The 20666-nt window shown below is 31.4% G+C and overlaps 2 protein-coding genes across 2 annotated transcripts in view; one reads left to right on the plus strand and one right to left on the minus strand.

Annotated features, from left to right (window-relative positions):
* The first annotated feature begins 264 nt into the window (after positions 1 to 264).
* LOC134725551 (uncharacterized) lies at positions 265 to 8912 on the plus strand. The gene is made up of 5 exons (XM_063589465.1): positions 265 to 449; positions 3435 to 3555; positions 6501 to 6597; positions 7419 to 7531; positions 8715 to 8912. Exons 2-5 carry the CDS (start codon positions 3451 to 3453, stop codon positions 8790 to 8792), a joined length of 393 nt encoding a protein of 130 aa, XP_063445535.1. The 5' UTR covers positions 265 to 449; positions 3435 to 3450; the 3' UTR covers positions 8793 to 8912.
* Positions 8913 to 19614: 10702 nt separating this feature from the next.
* LOC134725545 (DNA topoisomerase 3-alpha-like) overlaps positions 19615 to 20666 on the minus strand; it is a 49586-nt gene continuing 48534 nt past the window's right edge. Inside the window, exon 31 of the mRNA XM_063589454.1 lies at positions 19615 to 19711. Within this exon, the coding sequence (XP_063445524.1) occupies positions 19680 to 19711 (32 nt within the window). The 3' untranslated portion in view covers positions 19615 to 19679. The remainder of the gene's footprint in view (positions 19712 to 20666) is intronic.

The following is a 20666-nucleotide window of genomic DNA, read 5'->3' on the forward strand; positions in this document are numbered from 1 at the left end:
TATTTCAACAACAAGTTTAGACCAAGTATTTATAGTTAGACTTTAGAAATCCTTGTTTAGAGTAAGACTAATATGTTTTCATTGCAAAAAAGAAATTCACTATATTGCTAGCCATTTCTATAGAAATATGCTATTTTGTCGGCCTGAATTAAGATATGTTTAATCAGAGCCGGCAAAATAGCCACTGCCTTAAAATATGAGCCATATAAAATGAAAATCCCGGATAACCCGTTCGATTTCGGAATCGACTTTTGGTATTCTAATGTATCGACTGGTATCTTCTTTGTGCAAGGAACCAGCTTGCAACAGAATCAGCTGGCCAGGGTATCCAGCCAAACCCGGCGAATAATCTGAAATCTGGGTCAGTCTGTTGAAAGAAAATGTGCTAGATGAAAGAAATAGTGTTGAGGAAGATAACATTTAGTCAAACAGGAAAGTGAGGGGAAGAGGTAATTCAGACTATTTGTCGCAAAATGATACGCAGTTTGTTTTTGTGACCCTGAACTCAACCGGCAGCAAATTGGGCTTGCATGTATACTGTCTGCATATATTTACAACAAAATGAGAATAAAACTGCATATATCACAATGATTCTTATAAAGACATTTAGTTGAAAAAACACACCCTCTGCATCTTCAATAAGTTTGGAAAATATTGATTTCTTTGAAAAACATAGGCAGACCCAAAAGGGGGGCTGGGGGCCTGAATCCCCCCTTTTGTCGGGAAAATTTGTTTGATCTTAAAGGGAATCACTTAAGCATGACGGGAGTTGTACCCCTTAGGTCAGTCAGCAGGTCCCCCTTATAAAAAGTTCTGTATCCACCACTGAAAGATATGAATTTTACTTAAAATATGATATTGTAGAAGTCAGTACACCTTATCGCTATCTGTCTAGGTTGACCTGAGAATCTGTATCAGTTGATGAGGGAATTTGCCCGGCTTGAACTATCTACATCAAACAACAATCACTTTTCCTTTGTGGCTTCAGATATTATGTATTATGACATGAACATTTTTCGGGAACCTTTGTGATGTCCAGAAATGGCAGATAAATAGTAATAAGGTGTATATTACATGTATTATGAATCCGGGTAAGTTTGCCCTGATTCGCATTCGCCATACTACCTGTTCGCCCTGATACCCGTTCGCCCAGAGTCCATTCGCCCAGATTTTTATTTTTTCTCTATTTGTTGTCCAGTCGCATAATTTTAAGTATTTAAACAAAATAAGTTAAAGTTTGTAAAAAAAATTGACAGAATATTTATATTATCGTAATCATTTTGTCATTTTCCCTTTGATTTACAGAGTAAAATACTAGAAAACAATGTATTTCTCTTTATTGATATCTGTTAACAAAATAATTGTATTCAGTCAATCATGAATGTATGCAGTATGAGACTAGTCTCCGAGTATAATAATAAATGAACTTGTAAATCCGTTTCATGATTTACAGTTCTTACATCATTGTGTTTCAAGCTTAATATTTTATCAAAACAGAACGTTTGATTTTTATTAATATTCCATCTATATCAAAATAATCAGTGATCTGATTCAGAACTTATTTTGTCATTGAACAATTATAACGATCCTAAACAAGCCATAAACTTTTAAATATTTCCCTGTTTCCAAAATTTCAAGAATATATACTATAGAAATATCTGAATAAGTTTATTCAAATTCAATGCCCTGAAAATAAATATCTTTTAGTAGGGCGAACAGACTCTCTGGGCGAACGAAGTCAGGGCGAATGTACCCAGGGCCAACATGTTATTAGGACGAACGTTCCCGATACCATGTATTATAGGGGATCATAAACCAATCACCCAAATACTAAGTCACTCATTCAATATGGTGCTCATTAAAGATGTGAGGATGTTTTTGAATGCCACTGCATCTAGTTTGAGATTGCTCTGACATCCAACATCTATTATATTGCCAGACAAGTTTGGAACGTCAGAGCTTGTCCCTATATAAAAATGTGGATATTGCACATCGTGAAGAGTTGTGCTGCTTCTTTGTTTGATGGATTAAACTGACTGACAGCCTCAATTTGATCATAAATCTGGCTCCAAAATTTGTTCATTTTTAATTGACATCTCTTCATTTATAAATGTAAAAGAGGGACGAAAGATACCAAAGGGACAGTCAAACTCGTAAATTTAAAACAAACTGACAACGCCATGGCTAAAAATGAAAAAGACAAACAGAAAAACAATAGTACACATGACACAACATAGAAAACTAAAGAATAAACAACATGAACCCCACCAAAAACTAGGGGTGATCTCAGGTGCTCCGGAAGGGTAAGCAGATCCTGTTCCACATGCGATACCCGCCGTAAGATTCATCTACCTGCCACCCTTTATTTTCTCAAATTTGGATACATGTAGCATTCACAGTGACCCATTGATACTGGCATATTAAATTTAATTTTCAAATGGATGTCATGTTACAAGAGACTTTGCAGCCTTGACCCTTCCTAGTTAAACATGATAACAATTGGAACAAACTCTGCAATTCAGTTTATTTGTGATGTAAATGAATGATTTGTTAGGTTATGTATTCATGATAACCCAGGGTCATTTGATTAAACCAGCTCCCATAATGTATTGTGTCTTACTTTTTCTCGTTGGTCACATGACAAACTTTCAAAGTGAAAGTTCAAATGCTGGAATCAATGTGCAGTAACGCCAAAGTAAGTTCTGCAAATTAGTTTATATACATATGACCAAAATTGTCATTTGTTAATGCAAAGCCTAATGGAGTTACATGTATTGTCTTTTAAGGAAGCTTACATTAAAAAAAACTGCTGAATTGTTGCAATAATGATTATAAAAGATTGATTAAAAAATTATGATGAAATTGACCACATGATCAGTTTATGCTTATGGGATAAAATTGAGAATGGAAATGGGGAATGTATCAGAGAGACAACAACCCTACCATAGAAAAAACAACAGCAGAATGTTTAAAAGATGTATTTTTGAGCATCAAAGTTGTAAAACGAAGCCAATGAATTATAAACCATGGGATAATGCATTTAGATAAGCTGTTTGTCATGGAAATATTGAGGGCAAGGCTGGTTACTATAACAGGTCATTGTATGACCTTCAACAATGAGAAATACCCATACTCTAACTGTCTGTTATGAGAGTGGTACACATATTTGGTTGATTGTTTACCAATAGCTCTACAATGTATACATCAAAATGAAGTGGCCACCCTGAATGTATTCCAGTGAGAACCCTGTTCCACCTTTGTGTTTGATCTGTCATGTGGTATTTCTCTAATACAAAATTGTTTGTAATTTAATTTACAATGGAAAGAGTAGACTTACTTTCTTTGCTAGCAAACCAGCAGCTCTGGATGTATATTTCTTCAATGATTTTTTTCTTTTTCATCCTTTACATTATATATATTTCATATTATATCAGGAGAGACAGTAGAAATATGCCAAGAACAAGAAATGGTAAAAAGGGTGTTGTTAAAAGGAAAGAAGTTGAGGAGGAACATCTTAAAATCTTCAAAAAGACAGTACCATGTGGGAGATACAAGGTAAAATACAATATTAATAATGTAGGTACTCTTTGAATAGAGTCTCCATGAGTTCATTTACATATATAAAGCAAGAATTAATTATAACCCATTTCTCAAGAACATTAAAAGAAAAATCTTGTTTAACCTGTGTATGTATCTTGTGATGGACTTGCATACAATTTTAAAGTAGGCCAACATGACATGTGTTTCATGCTTGAAGATCTTAAACATGTTGAAGAAAATGTTTTGAAATCATATTCACATCTTTGAAACACTACTATATTACCATGATTACATGTACAAAAAATGTAAGTTATAGACTTATCTTAATGTTCATGCATTCAGACGGAGATACAAAATATGCATGTTTTTACCTGCTTTTAATCATTAATAAAATTGTTAATGTTCAATAAATGTTTATTTTGGATTATCCTGTAACTTCAAATATTACATGCAAAATTTTAGTAAAATGAACATGGTCAGTATCTTAAAAGTACATTTGTAGGAAATGCATAGTTGACTGACTTTAACTAAATATTGAATTATGTTTGTGTAACATATTTTATTGATATGTGATATGTTACACAGATATAAAATTCAAAATAATCTTTTTGATATATTCTTGATGTTGTTATTTTTGTTTTTATTAGTATGGTTATTAATTTCATTGATGGTTCCTGAGGGTGTCATCCTGGTTTGCCCACTTTTAATTACATGTATATATAAACATAGAGGGAATTGTTGTTTTAACAATTATAGTTTATTTCTGTATTATAGTCATATTTGTTACCTTTTATTTTATCTGTAAATGTTCAAAAGAACATTTTATTCTGTTATTAAATCAAGGAAAGTGTGCAAAACTTTCTAAATTTTATATATTTTTGGTAGGAAAATGTATTTTTATTCATACAAAAAATAGGAAAAATGTGCACTTGAAATGAACTATTTTTCCAATTTATCAACAAATAGTTTTAATTATTGGTACATTCTGAAAAAAGGTAAAAAGTAAAAGAATGAAACTAAAGATTTATTAGAATAAATCTCATTGAATATCTTTAACTTTATTTAACTTATTTTTTTTTAAATTTTAATAAAATACACTGTTCTGAAACTTAATATAAAAAATATCCAATTTATTCTAACAACTAGAATATAAATGCAACTGTTCAATAGTCAAGCTATAAATATAACACAATTTACACAGTAATCTGCATCCAAGCTAGCATTTTCTTTACAAAAAAACAAATAACAACAATAAAATATTTTTCGATTAATAATCATAAGTGCTAACAACATCAGTTAGAACTTCAACCAGAAAGGCTATTTACTGACTATGAAACAGCAACCAACAACGCAGCACGAACAGTGTGGCCAGGGGTTAATGTGAAAGTCTGCTACTTCAACTTCACCCAGTGTATTTGGCAATAGTCACAGAAATATGGACTACAGTCCTATTAAAGAGATGAAGACATAACTCAATTGCAACGAGGAGCCGCAGTACTACCTCTTGTTCCACCCCACCTTGTTGGGGAAGTTTGGCTAAACACTAAAGAAGACATTTAAGAAACTGAAAACATACTGGCTACAACTTCATTTACAGAATACATGACAGAGTTCAGGATTGAAAGCTACCGTTTTCTATGGAATCACTATTACACAGAAGGACCCCCACCACAAATCACTTGGAAGGGTGGCACAACAAACTTAAGAAGAGACTCAAACATGCCCACGCAAACATCTACGAGATCATTGAGCTAATGAAAAAGACACAGGCACTTACAGAATGCAACATTATCCAGTATGCAGCAGGAGGAGCCTGCCCCCCAAAAGATGACGATACAGAGTATAAGAACCAGACTCCAACTACTGAAAGAAAGATTCCAACAAGGACTATTCAGCGTGGTAGATTACTCGGACGCAGCTGATGATCGATCCCATCTTCTCCATTTGAACTGGACAATGAAGTGAAGATTTGTGAATATCATGTTTTGTGACTTTTGGTGTGAATTTAAAAGATTGTATTTATCCTCATTTTACATATTTCCTTATGCAATGCATTTATAAAATTGAGAATAATGAGAAAAAATATTTGATTTTTTTAATAATTTTTTCTATACAAAAAAAAACCTGAATATGCAGAAAACACTTACTAACAATATACCTGACAATACCTAAGTTGGAACAGACTATACAATTGTATGCTCATTAAACCTTTTGTCTTTTTTGTTTTCTTTACTAATAGATAATTGGTAGAATTAAAAGTGGGCAAACCAGGAGTAAACCATTCCTGAGACACATGGGGCATGCTGGGACAAATCCCCAAAATATATCTAATACTTATATTTTGATTCTAATTAATGCATTATTCATGCCTGCATTTTTCAAGCAAATTTGTGGTTTGAATAAAAATTTTCTTTGTTTTTTTTTCAAAAGATTTTTATCATATATATCTTATACACTTTAATGAGGTTATCTAGGTTATAGAGAGTCCAGTAAGGTTCATCCCTAAAATGTAATGGCATCAAATTACTGTTCATCATGGTACCTTGACATTACTGTGTGCATGTTTCAGTAATACATTATATTGTTATGAATCCATAGCTGCGTATTATCTCACCATAATTTTATCAATGTGATGACTAGCTGAAACCTGTAGTCCTCTCCGTGCAGAGTTCTCTAAATCATGAAGTCTGAGGGATTTGACTTCCAAAATTTGGAAAAGTGTCGGTCACTCAATTTATTTATTTTGCAATAGAATTAACAGTGAGGCCAGCAGATTTTTCATAAAGGACCACCTGGAAAAACTCTGACATTGACCTTTAGATGTCTTGATTTTATTTTTATGGGTTTCTGTCTAATTTGGGTGTATCAATATACTTATTTTTGAACGATTTGATATTTATAATGTTCATTTTGTATTTGAAAAAAAAATTGATTTAAAAATGTGCATTTTTTTTTTGTAGACTACAAACTTAGGTATTTTTGAAGACCTAGAGAAGACCGAGAAACGTCTACAGTACATACATGCTAGAAATGAGAGACGTCTCTGCTCAGATGAAGGTATTACATTATAATAATGTCATTTATACATTTATTGTAATGTGTACATGTCTGTCTGGCACAGTTCATCTGACCTTGACCTCATTTTCATGGTTCATTGGTCAATGTTAAGTTTTCCTGGTTAATATAAAAAAAAAAGATGTGGTATGATTGCCAATGAGACAACTATCCACAAAAGACCAAAATGACACAAACATTAACAATTATAGGTCACTGTACGGCCTTCAACAATGAGCAAAGCCCATACCGCATATAGTCAGCTATTAAAGGCCCCGATAAGACAATGTAAAACAATTCAAGCGAGAAAACTAACGGCCTCATTTATGTAAAAAAATGAACGAAAAACAAATATGTAACACATAAACAAACCACTGAATTACAGGCTCCAGACTTGGGACAGGCACATATATAAATAATGTGGTGGGTTTCTTAGAAACTGTATATGTATAAGCAAAATATTAACTTTACTTGGTGAATGGAATGATTGTAAGGTGTAAATGTATTTCCAGCTTGGTTTATCTGACATTGACCCCATGTCCTTGGATCATGTGATATGTGTAGCAAAAATTTATATTTAGTACACATACTATCAACATAAAATAAATGGTCAGTAAAGCAGGTGAGGCATTAAGTGTGTACATTCTTGTTTTTTTACGGGTCCTGTTTACTTAGAGAAACATATTCCCCAAACACAAAAAAGTATTAGATTTAAAAAGTAGCTTCTCACCATGCAGTCTTAGTTGACATTATTTAATTGATATAATTCAATGTTAACTTTTTCAATAATAAATGAAACCAAGTTGATATGTTTTTAATTTTAGATAATCAACCCGAGAACTCAACAAACAAGATAGCAGAATTAAAACAAGAGAAACAACAAATGAAAGAAGAAATAGCATTGTTGAAATTAAAGATTGATGTTTTGTTAAATACGGTTGGTATTCTAGAAAGTTGAAATGGATTTTGAAAAAGTATATCAATATGTATAGAGGGCGCACAAATAACACATTGAACATGGAATTTATGTAAATTTTGTCAATTAAAGACAAACAAACAACTTTTGTGATTTATCTGAACCCTCAACTTCAAAACATTGATGATTTCCCTCTAAGCAAAATTCAATGGATGCAGCGATGTTCAGATGCTTTTTTGACTGTAATGTCATACAATAACTGTTAAAAATAATTCATAACAAATATTTAATGAATTTTAATTGCTAAAACTCATATAAAATTTAAATTTAGTTTATTGTCTGACAATCTCATCTTAAATTCATAAATTTTGAAAATCAAGGATGCAAATGAATTTACTTGATGATAAAAGAATATTTGTATACCCCTTCCCCAGCACAGCAAGGTTGTACAAAGATAATAGTGTAACCATTGGTTTATTTGGGTTTTTTTTGGTTCACATATAAACACTCTGTATTAATAACTCCTTCTAAAGCACTTTTCACATATAAACACTCTGTATTAATAACTCCTTCTAAAGCACTTACGCTTTGAATTCCCAAGCATTTTATGAAAACCTCAAAATTGATGGAATTGGATTTCAGTGTAACATATAAAGAATTTTTGGTTCAGTTTAAAAAAAAGTTATAAACAAATTGAATGGGATTAGCTATATAGACAACAAATCAAGGTTATGTCAGCCCCTCTCCACATCTTATGCAATGTTAGGTTCAATGAATATCAGCTACCATTTGATTTTGATGCATTTCATATAAGTTGTTACAAAGTGATACTTTATCTTAAAATTTGAAAAAAAACACATTTACTTGTATTTATATGCATGTAATGTTTGTCACTGGACAAAATTTTCCTTTTCATGGTTCAGCTGTCAAGCATCATAACAGTAATTTAAACAATCCTGAAGGTGTCCGGTTTCAATATTGCAAACTATTCATTCAGAGGAGTTTGAACTACCGAAGTACACTGAAGAGTAACAGTTTTACAATACTGTTACTCAAATTGTGATTTTTACCAATAATATATAACATATAACTAATGTCAGTTGATGGATACAGGCTTCTTTAAGTCTCTAATGTAGTTTATATTTCACATATTCCCTGATTCTTTTGTGAATTGTTGCTTAAACCAGTGTTTTTGTACTTTTAGTTGGCCCAGGCTACGGCTGTCACGAATTACCAAAATGATGAGCTGAAAAGACTCAGAGCTCAAATTGGAAACACATAGAAAGACCACAGAATAAAGACCTATAGATCTGATTGTTTGGTTATAGTTCATGGATGAACTGTTTGGATGATTCTGTTCAAATATAATTGTATTTTATCTTAAATTTTTTTAGAAATTTAATTTTTTTTACAATATTTTGATTTTGATTTTCTTTTTATCAACTATAAATCAAACGGATCGTTAAATTTGGACCATTGTATTTTTTTTATATTAGGAAATTTATGTTATAAGATATTAAGATAAAAACTTTAAATTTGAACATATTAGTGAACTAAACTTTGATAAACATTGCAAATTTTTGTATTGACTTGGTTATTTTTTTTTTAGATTTAGCAGAAGACACACACTACTCCATGAAACTTAAAACCAAGACAATATAGAAATACAAAATATATATCTTTTAGCACAAATGTATTTATTTATACATTGTTATTGAAGATATATATCCTTTTTATACAGATTAGCCAAGTTTGTGAGAATTTTACTATAGGCACTTAATACTGTGTAAAATTCATATCATAGTGGTTTCAATATACAGTATAAAAAGTTTTGTTAAAAATATATGCCATTTTACGACCTTAAATGACGAAGATTTTTTTTTATTTAGTGAATTTGAGCTGTGATTTATGGCACTGAAAATTTAAAAGAAGTTAACAGAGCCCTTTTTTTTTCATATATTTGTTATGGAGATTTTGTAATATTTTTCTCTAAACCCATCACTTTTTTAAGGATATTTGCTACATTGATAGCTTTAAATAACACAAGAAATAGGCTTTAAAATTGTTAGATTTTTGTTAAAACTGTCAAAAGTTTGAAGTACTTATATTGCTGTAAAGGTTTATACTGTTCTGTGATATTTTAAGAATATTGTTAATTGACAGCAATTATTGTTACACAGTTAATTTTTTTTTTTATATAATAAGAACTTTTTTTTTTTAAATGCATCTGTTTATCATCCTTGTATTGTTATTCTACTTGACATAGTTGACCTAAAAAAATTAGCACATAGAACTTGCGTATTACTTTTAAAGTAGTTATTAAATGAGATTAGAAATATAGAAAACCAAAGTAATATTATATTTAGCATGTGTTTATTCTCAGAAAAAAGACGCCCACTCAGTATAATTTCAGAATTTAGAATATATAAGTCTACATACTTTCATTTACCAAAAACTGATAAATAAGGAAGATTTTTTAATTTGGTGGATAAACCATTTCATATGTACATTTTTGGGGGACAGGTTTAATGGACAAGTTTAATGTTCATATGTTTAACAAGGACAATTTTAATGTACATGTGAAAAATGATGTGTTAAACATGGGCAAGTTTAATGTAGATCTGTTTCTATATGGACAAAATTAATGTACATGTGTTTAACTTTGGCAAGTTTAATGGACATGTGTTAAACATGGTCAAATTTAATCTACATCTGTTAGATATAGACAAATTAAATGTTCATGTGTTTAATATAGACACATACACATGTAAAAACTTTTGAGATTATAAGAAGATCACAGGAATCTTCTGCTAGTTAAAATTGTTATGTACAGTATATAGGATTAATTATTTAAAAATTTTGATCACTTTTAGATTAGTCATGTTTAAAAAAGATTGAAGAAAAAAAAAAGGCAAAATATCATTTATATTTTCTTGAATGAAGATGTTTTCCCATGTATTGCAAGGCAGCATTCTAAGCTTCAATGACAGGGATATATTGTTCAATACAATAAAATGTTACTCACAGCTTATTTTTTTATTAACATTTATGTTGCAAAATTTAGAAGAGGTTCATATTTCCTTTTTGGTTTAAAAAAATACTAAAAAAAAATAATAATGTTTTAAGCTAGAGTTTTGGAGTCACTTTTACAAAAATGATTGACTAAGACTGATCTTAAGTTAGTACACTGAATTGTTCATGACCTACAGTCAATCTTAATTGTAAGTTTTTTTGTGTAACTAACTCCTGATTCTGACATCTTGGTAACTGTTGTTTAATGATATTGTATGAATAGACGAGGTATATGTATTCTAATAGTTCTTGTTAATAATAAGTTTTAAAAATCTATTACTTACTCTATTCACATAATGTATAGAAAATATTTTCAAGTCTTTTATTATATTTATAGCAAGGTAAAGTTGAATCACTACTGGAACCACTTAATATATATATATATATAAGTGAGTTTAAGATACAATATTTTACCAAAGCCACAAATACAATTCTGGTACAATATTTGCTATGTTTCCATTACTTTGTGTAAAACTTTCAAGCATTTTTCACCTGTAATACTATTTCCTGCTTTTGGCTTAATTATATGCTTATGTTTTTCCTATTCATCAATATAGCCATGAATTGATGCTCTTTATATAAAAATAATCTTCTGCTAGTTTGTGTAAAATTGACAATAATAATATAAATACAGCATGTAATATTATACCTTTTTGTATAATGTAATTAGATGATATTAGATGTAGAACACCAGGGTTTTTCTTCTGCATTATTGTTCCCATTAAATTAGGATTTATAAAAAAAATTGTAATAACTATGAAGGTGTATTTGCCTGTGAGTACTACTTGTTGTGGATTGTAAAATCAATGATTTTTAAAGATAAATACTTTTGGACTAATGGAAAATATGTTATTGCATTAGATACTAATTTTTTTAATGAAGGAGACCCAGAAAGCCACGAAATTGTACACCATTAACAATTATACTTTCTCAGTTATCACTAATTTTATGTCTGCTTCTTTTTGTTGTTTGTGTTTTTCAAAGATATGTTCAGGGATTATTATATACTGTGCCATTATTTCAAATATAGGAATGTTTCATCTTTCTATAAATAATCTGGAAAAATCATCTTACTGCTCATAATTTATTAAATCACAAAGAATATTTTCTAATTTGGAATACTTTTTTTTTAATATTAATTGTATATGAGCAGAAAACTCTTAAAGCTGAGAATTTTTTTTCTATCTAAATGATTCAAAATTTCAGTACAATGCGAAAGTAAAACTTTTTGAAAATAAGTATACATACTCTTCCTGTTTGAAAGATTTAAATGTTTTGTTTTAGAGGATCTTGTAATGAATATTTTTGTCTGTTGTTTTGTACTTGTGCTTCTTTGATCATGCATGTTTAAAAGATTTCTTAGGTTTCATAGCTACATCTAATTTCAAAGTGAAAATCATAAGATCATTTTCATGGTATAGATTGTCATGGGTATTTAGGATTTTCTCTTTTGTATTAATTATGAGTTTTTGACTTTTTTATGAGCTTTCATTTTTTGTTAGAACTTATATTTTGAACACAGCACAGCCTGCATATTTTAACAGATATAGAAAGGATTTATATTAACATGTCACTTGATGTGGTCATGCCAGATATAAAATTTGCATTTTATTCCCTTTAAAAAAAAAAAAATCTTATTTTTATAGTCTGATATACAAGTTAGTTATGTAAATTACTTTGTACCATGTTATAAATTTGCAGAGGGTACTGTGTATAAGAAATTTTTAAAAATGAGACCTGACATATTTGTTTAAAAAACAATTTATTTTGAGAAATAATTTTACACACAGTTAATTGTCTGGATAACTGTGTTGTGACCTACATTTCAACTTGGAGGAGAGGGGGCAATGAAATTAAAGTACTAAATAAATGTAAAAATCAAGAATTTTAATATCATAGATAAAATTAGAAACCCAATTTACAAAAAAAGTGAAAAATAAAAAAATGGGTTCATGGAACAGACAATGCAACAATGTATGCAGATTATTTTTCAGAAAATCTTCTGTGACATTGTATGTGGACAGTATGTCTGACAGTAAAAAACAGGACTACTTACAGATATAATTGTATCAGTCAACACACAATGTTGCTTTATATGCAAATAATGTATCAATCCACACACTTGCATAGTTATACAGATGGTGATTTGATCATTACACAATGTTACATTGTATGCAGACAGTGAGAGCATCTCCACACAATGTGAAAATGTGTAAAGATAAGGAATTAGGAAGCATACAATGTGACATTGTATGCTTATAGTGCCAGTCTAAAACCACAATGTAACAATGTGTACAGATAGCAAAAGCCTCTCCACACACTGTGACAATGTGTACAGATGAGGCATTGGGCAAGCATACATTGTGACAATATGTACGGACAAAGTATTGGGCAAGCATACATTGTGATAATGTTTGTAAGTCATGTTTTAGTTAAGTCTACCTGACTTAATCCTCAATGTTAATTATTATATAGCTAAAAATAAATATTGTTTTGTATTTTGATACTATTGTTACTCAGTTCTTTAAATACTAAAAGTTGTTGTTGTAACTTCAAAATTAAAGTCAGTAAAGTATAGAAAACCTATCGTCTAGTTTGTTATTTTTGATGTGTTTTACAGATTTAATACTTTAACAAAATAATACACCCACACTTCCACATATTAATTTGATCACTAAACATATTTAAGCTCATTAGTTCACAATTTCAAAAAATGAGACACAAGATTAACAAAACCTGAGAACAACAAAAAACAAAAGTGCACACCCAGAAGTGTCTTTCCTTTGCTGATCATTGATATTATATTGAAAGTAAAAAAAGATCAAGTATCACATATACTTAATATTGATAAAGACCCATTATGAGGTCAAGGTTAAATAAATCCTATTAGACTGACATGTTAACATGACGATTATTCCATACACCAAAATGTAGTTGACCTATTGCTTATGGTAATAGAAGAACTGCCTTAAACACTAAAACTTAACACTGACCTATTAAAATTAAACCAAGGTCAATTTATACCTGCCAGACAAACATGTACCCCTTACAATCATTCCATACATAAAATAACTAATCCATGAAATGAGGTTGAGATCAAGTGAACCCTGTCTGATGGTCATGTAGTCTGCAAGGAAGCTGTTTACCAAATATAGGTATCCTATTATTCATAATAAATGAGGATTTCACTGGAAAAAAATATAATTGTATGTCCCCTCTGTAGTTGAGCATTGAATTTTACATACATTCATATGTCCCATATTGGTTTCTGTACTTTAACTTCAGTTTTTTTAAACCAAATGTTATAAAACTCATACACAATAATTATTTGCACAAAAACACATTTTTAGCTCACCTGGCCCAAATGGCCAAGTGAGCTTTTCTCATCACTTGGCGTCCGGCGTTAACTTTTACAAAAATCTTCTCCTCTGAAACTACTGGGCCAAATTTAACCAAACTTGGCCACAATCATCATTGGGGTATCTAGTTCAAAAATTGTGTCCAGTGACCCGGCCAACCAACCAAGATGGCCGCCATGGCTAAAAATAGAACATAGGGGTAAAATACAGTTTTTGGCTAATAACTCAAAAACCAAAGCATTTAGAGCAAATCTGACACGCGGTAAAATTGTTTATCAGGTCAAGTTCTATCTGCCCTGAAATTTTCAGATGAATCTGACATTCCCTTGTTAGGTTGCTGCCCCTGAATTGGTAATTTTAAGGATTTTTTGCTGTTTTTGGTTATTATCTTGGATATTATTTAAGATAGAGATAAACTGTAAACAGCAATGATGTTCAGCAAAGTAAGATCTACAAATAAGTCAACATGACCAAAATGGTCAGTTGACCACTTTAGGAGTTATTGCCCTTTATAGTCAATTTTTAACCATTTTTCGTAAATCTTAGTTATTTTTTACAAAAATCTTCTCCTCTGAAACTACTGGGCCAAATTAATTGAAACTTGGCCACAATCATCATTTGGGTATCTAGTTTACAAATTGTGTCTGATGACCCGGCAATCAAACCAAGATGGCCTCCATGACTAAAAAGAGAACATGGGGTAAAATGCAGTTTTTGGCTTATAACTCAAAAACCAAAGCATTAAGAGCAAATCTGATTAAAGTAAAATTGTTGATTAGGTCAAGATCTATCTACCCTGGAATTTTCAGATGAATTGGATCATCGGTTGTTAGGTTGCTGCCCCTGAATTGGTAATTTTGAGGAAATTTTGCTGTTTTTTTGTTATTATCTTGAATATTATTATAGATAGAGATAAACTGTAAACAGCAATAATGTACAGCAAAGTAAGAACTAACTAGAGGCTCTAAAGAGCCTGTGTCGCTCACCTTGGTCTATGTGCATATTAAACAAAGGACACAAATGGATTCATGACAAAATTGTATTTTGGTGATGGGGATGTGTTTGAAGTTCTTACTTTACTGAACGATTTTGCTTCTTACAATTATATCTATCATGAACTTTGCCCATTAGTAACAGAGAACTATATTTGGTAAAAATTTACATAAATTTACCAAATTAATGAAAATTGTTAAAAATTGACTATAAAGGGCAATAACTCCTTAAGGGGTCAATTGACCATTAAGGTCATGTTGACTTATTTGTAGATCTTACTTTGCTGAACATTATTGCTGTTTACAGTTTATCGCTATCTATAATAGTATTCAAGATAACCAAAAACGGCAAAATTTCTTTAAAAATTACCAATTGGAGGGCAGCAACCCAACAACCAGTTGTCCAATTCATCTGAAAAATTCAGGGCAGATAGATATTGACTTGATTAACAATTTAACTTCTTGTCAGATTTGCTCTAGATGCTTTGGTTTCATAGTTATAAGCAAAAAACTGCATTTTACCCCTATGTTCTATTTTTAGCCGTGGCGGCCATCTTGGTTGAATGGCCAGGTCATCGGACACATTTTTCAAACTAGATACCCCAAAGATGATTGTGGCCTAGTAGTTTCAGTGGAGATTTTGTAAAAGATTACTTAGATTTATGAAAAATGGTTAAAGATTGACTATAAAGGGCAATAACTCCTAAAGGGGTCAACTGACCATTTTGGTCATGTTGACTTATTTGTAGATCTTACTTTGCTGAACATTATTGCTGTTTACAATTTATCTCTATCTATAATAATATTCAAGATAATAACCAAAAACAGCAAAATTTCCTCAAAATTACCAATTCAGGGGCAGCAACCCAACAACCGATTGACCGATTCATCTGAAAATTTCAGGGCAGATACCGGTAGATCTTGACCTGATAAACATTGTTATCCCATGTCAGATTTCCTCAAAATGCTTTGGTTTTTGAGTTATTAGCCAAAAACTGCATTTTTCCCCTATGTTCTATTTTTAGTGGTGGCGGCCATCTTGGTTGGTTGACCAGGTCACGCCACACATTTTTTAAACTAGATACCCCAAAGATGATTGTGGCCAAGTTTGGATTAATTTGGCCAAGTAGTTTCAGAGGAGAAGATTTTTGTAAAAGATTACTTTAATTTACGAAAAATGGTTAAAAATTGACTATAAAGGGCAATAACTCCTAAACGGGTCAACTGACCATTTTGGTAATGTTGACTTATTTGTAGATCTTACTTTGCTGAACATTATTGCTGTTTACAGTTTATCTCTATCTATAATAATATTCAAGATAATAACCAAAAACAGCAAAATTTCCTCAAAATTACCAATTCAGGGGCAGCAACCCAACAACCGATTGACCGATTCATCTGAAAATTTTAGGGCAGATAGATCTTGACCTGATAAACATTTTTATCCCATTTCAGATTTCCTCAAAATGCTTTGGTTTTTGAGTTATAAGCCAAAAACTGCATTTTACCCCTTTGTTCTATTTTTAGCCGTGGCGGCCATCTTGGTTGGTTGACCAGGTCACGCCACACATTTTTAAAACTAGATACCCCAAAGATGATTGTGGCCAAGTTTGGATTAATTTGGCCCAGTAGTTTCAGAGGAGAAGATTTTTGTAAAAGATTACTTTAATTAACGAAAAATGGTTAAAAATTGACTATAAAGGGCAATAACTCCTAAACGGGTCAACTGACCATTTTGGTCATGTTTGACTTATTTGTAGATCTTACTTTGCTGAACATTATTGCTGTTTACAGTTTATCTCTAACTATAATAATATTCAAGATAATAACCAAAAACAGCAAAATTTCTTCAAAATTACCAATTCAGGGGCAGCAACCCAACAACCAATTGACCGATTCATCTGAAAATTTCAGGGCAGATAGATCTTGACCTGATAAACATTTTTACCCCATGTCAGATTTGCTCTAAATGCTTTGGTTTTTGAGTTATAAGCCAAAAACTGCATTTTACCCCTATGTTCTATTTTTAGCCGTGGCGGCCATCTTGGTTGGTTGACCGGGTCACGCCACACATTTTTTAAACTAGATACCCCAATGATGATTGTGGCCAAGTTTGGTTTGATTTGGCCCAGTAGTTTCAGAGGAGAAGATTTTTGTAAAAGTTAACGACGACGGACGACGACGGACGCCGGACGCCAAGTGATGAGAAAAGCTCACTTGGCCCTTCAGGCCAGGTGAGCTAAAAATAAGTCAACATGACCAAAATAGTCAATTGACCCCCTAAGGAGTTATTGACCTTCATAGTCAATTTTTAACAATTTTCACAAAATTTGTAGATTTTCACCAACATTTTCCACAGAAACTACTGTTATAGATTGAGATAATTGTAAGCAGCAAAAATGTTTAGTAAAGTAAGATCTACAAACACATCACCATCACTAAAGCACAATTTTGTCATGAATCCATCTGTGTACAATGTTTAATATTAACATAGACCACGGTGAGCGACACAGGCTCTTTAGAGCCTCTAGTTTTAATTTTGGTGGCTTCACTGAAACTACTCGAGTAATGGCCCTTCACAAATGAAAAAATGCTGAATTTTACATATACATACAATGCTTTTTACCACAAAACTCAGATAAAGTACAAATCAGTGTTAAGTCACTTTTACCATTCTTGATGTTATGTCCATTTATAGACTTGTATGCAAGTAACCTTTGATAAATTGACCTCAAAATCAAAAAGTATCTATCTATCCTTATATGTGAAAATATATCTAAGTTTGGTTGCAATCTGATAAAAAAAATATTGAGTTAGCAGAATTCGGAAACAAAAATGACTATCAAGGGAATGACTGATAGACAGGTCATAAACTCTATGTACCCTAGATACCAAGTATAGCCTGGGGTATAAAATAGAAAATTTTTGTTTACTTATATATATTTATGACTTCATAAGTAAATAAGTTATTTTTTTATATCAATTGTTAAATAATGATTGAAAATTGAATGATGAAGTTAAAGGCATCTTATGGATAAAACTTGAAATACTAGGAGACCACAAATAAAGGTAGATCTGTGTCCTTGACTTGGACCTTGAAATCCATAGAAGGGCTTTGGTCTCAGGATAACAACAAAAGACATGACTTTAATTTTCCCCATCATGAACTTTCCATTTGTATGTAGTTACATTGTGGAATAGCAACTGCATATCAATTACTAGTATGTAGGCTATTCCAGAGCTTGTGTTCCTATCAGTATTTACCTGATGGACATTTTCTGTTTACAAGGAAGCTACAAAATTGTTCTTCACTCCGCATGTGGTCAAGTTGATTTGATTTCTTTAAAAACAAGCATGTATCCCCAGTACACGGATGCCCCACTTGCACTATCATTTTCTATGTTCAGTGGACCGTGAAATTAGGGTCAGAACTCTAATTTGACATTAAAATTAGAAAGATCATATCATAAGGAACATATATACTAAGTTTCAGGTTCATTGGACTTCAACTTCATCAAGAACTACCTAGACTTAAAACTTTAACCTGAAACTGGACAGACGAACGCACGAATGAATGCACAGACCAGAAAACATAATGCCCCTCTACTGTCGTAGGTGGGGCATAAAAATATGCACTCTAACTTTACAATTTACATTTATGATTGTTTCAGAATGTCTTGTCAGAGATGGACCTGTATGTTAGTCACAATCCTTGTCTTCTTTCCATGTTGAAGACTTACTACTAGTTTTGGTCTATTAATGAGCTACATATTACTTTTCTACATTGGCTAGAGGTATAGGGGGAGGGTTGAGATCTCATAAACATGTAAAACCCTGCTGCATTTTTGAGCCTGTCCCAAGTCAGGAGCCTCTGGTCTTAGTGAGTCTTGCATTATTTATTAATTTTAGTTTCTTGTGTACAATTTGGAAATTAGTATGGTATCACTGAACTAGTATATATTTGTTTAGGGGCCAGCTGAAGGACGCCTCCGGGTGCTGGAATTTCTTGTTACATTGAAGACCTGTTGGTGACCTTCTTCTGTTGTTTTTTCTATGGCGGGTTGTTGTCTCTTTGATACATTCCCCATTTCCATTCTCAATTTTACATGACATGTGCCGTAAGTGGAGCATGAACTACTTACACTTCAGTGGTACTTAGTTCACTACATGTCTTTGTTATGTTTGTGTTATACCATATTTTTGGTTATACATGTATTATGTTCATTTGCCTTGTACTTTACTGTAAATTCAGAAATTATTGCGTGCATTTATTATTGCAACTTTGTCATTTTAGACTTAAATGCGATTTTATTTTTTACAATTTTGAGAAAAATACTGTTTAATTCATATAAAATATTTCAAAATGCGAGTTTAAATTATTGCGTTTACAACACTGTCACTTTTTTCGCAATAATAAAAACCTCGCAATAATTTCTGAATTAACAGTATTATTCTCCATTTCTTTAGATGGGTTTTGGTTGTCCCTTCCTGGTTTTTATTTATTTTTTGGACTACTGTTGGTGTTTTCAACATTGTATTTAATCAATAACCTCCATATTTTTTTTTCATCTCCTTGATATTTTCTTACTTTTTTTCTTAACACAAGACAAGTTAGTTGAATCTGAACTTCAGTCACGGAATACTGTATACTTTAGCATACATAAATATGAATAACAATGCATGAGGTGTTATGATTTTATATAAAAACAATAATAAAACAAGTTATCTTCTATCACAGTCGTTGTTCTATTTGTGTGGACAGGTCTTCTTAGTATGTCCTAAAAAGAGAAAAAAAAACCAGGATAATCTCAACTATTTTGTATCAGATTATAATACCAACAAATTAATTTCATAGTCTATAGTACATTATACACATGCCTAGAGTACTCAAATAATCTCTCTCAACTCTATTGAGATATATACTAACCAGATGCTCCGCAGGGCGTAGCTTTATACGACCGCAGAGGTTGAACCCTGAACGGTTGGGGCAAGTATGGACACAACATTCAAGCTGGATTCCGCTCTAAATTTGGATTGTGATTAAATAGTTGACACAGCATAGGTTTCTAACACAGAATGAATGTATTCAAATGAACTTAAAATTTTTGTTTTCTCTTAGAGCAATTCACTATGCTGTTGAATATTAATCCTCTCAAAAAAATGTTTGAAGAAATTTTCTTTTTATTTATGAAATTTCAAATGAGAAAAATTGAACCCAATTTTTTAATCACATCCCCCTTTCCCTTATTCCAAAACTAATTTCAATTAAAATATTCTAATGGAGTTTGCAACAATTACTACTCATTTAAATACATCATAAAATATTAAGATGTAAAAAAACTGCTTGTTATCACTGAATGGTAAAGATTATTTAAATTTATCAGTTGGTAGTAAAAAGTGAATATACATTGTATATTGTATATAACAAAGATTTAAGTTGATTCTAGACAAAGAAAGATAACTCCAATTAAAAAAAATTCTTGCAGATATTTCTTGCTTACTATACTGGACAAAGAAAGATAACTCTTAATTAAAAAAAATTTTGCAATTTCACAATATTGTGAAATTAGATATTTCTTGCCATTGCACAATACTGTGCAATTGAAAAGACTTGCTATTGCACAATACTTAATATAATAGTTTTAGATCCTGATTTGGACCAACTTGAAAACTGGGCCCATAATCAAAAATCTAAGTACATGTTTAGATTCAGCATATCAAAGAGGCCCAAAG

The sequence above is a fragment of the Mytilus trossulus genome, chromosome 7 (assembly GCF_036588685.1).
Source record: "Mytilus trossulus isolate FHL-02 chromosome 7, PNRI_Mtr1.1.1.hap1, whole genome shotgun sequence".
Lineage (NCBI taxonomy): Eukaryota > Metazoa > Mollusca > Bivalvia > Mytilida > Mytilidae > Mytilus > Mytilus trossulus.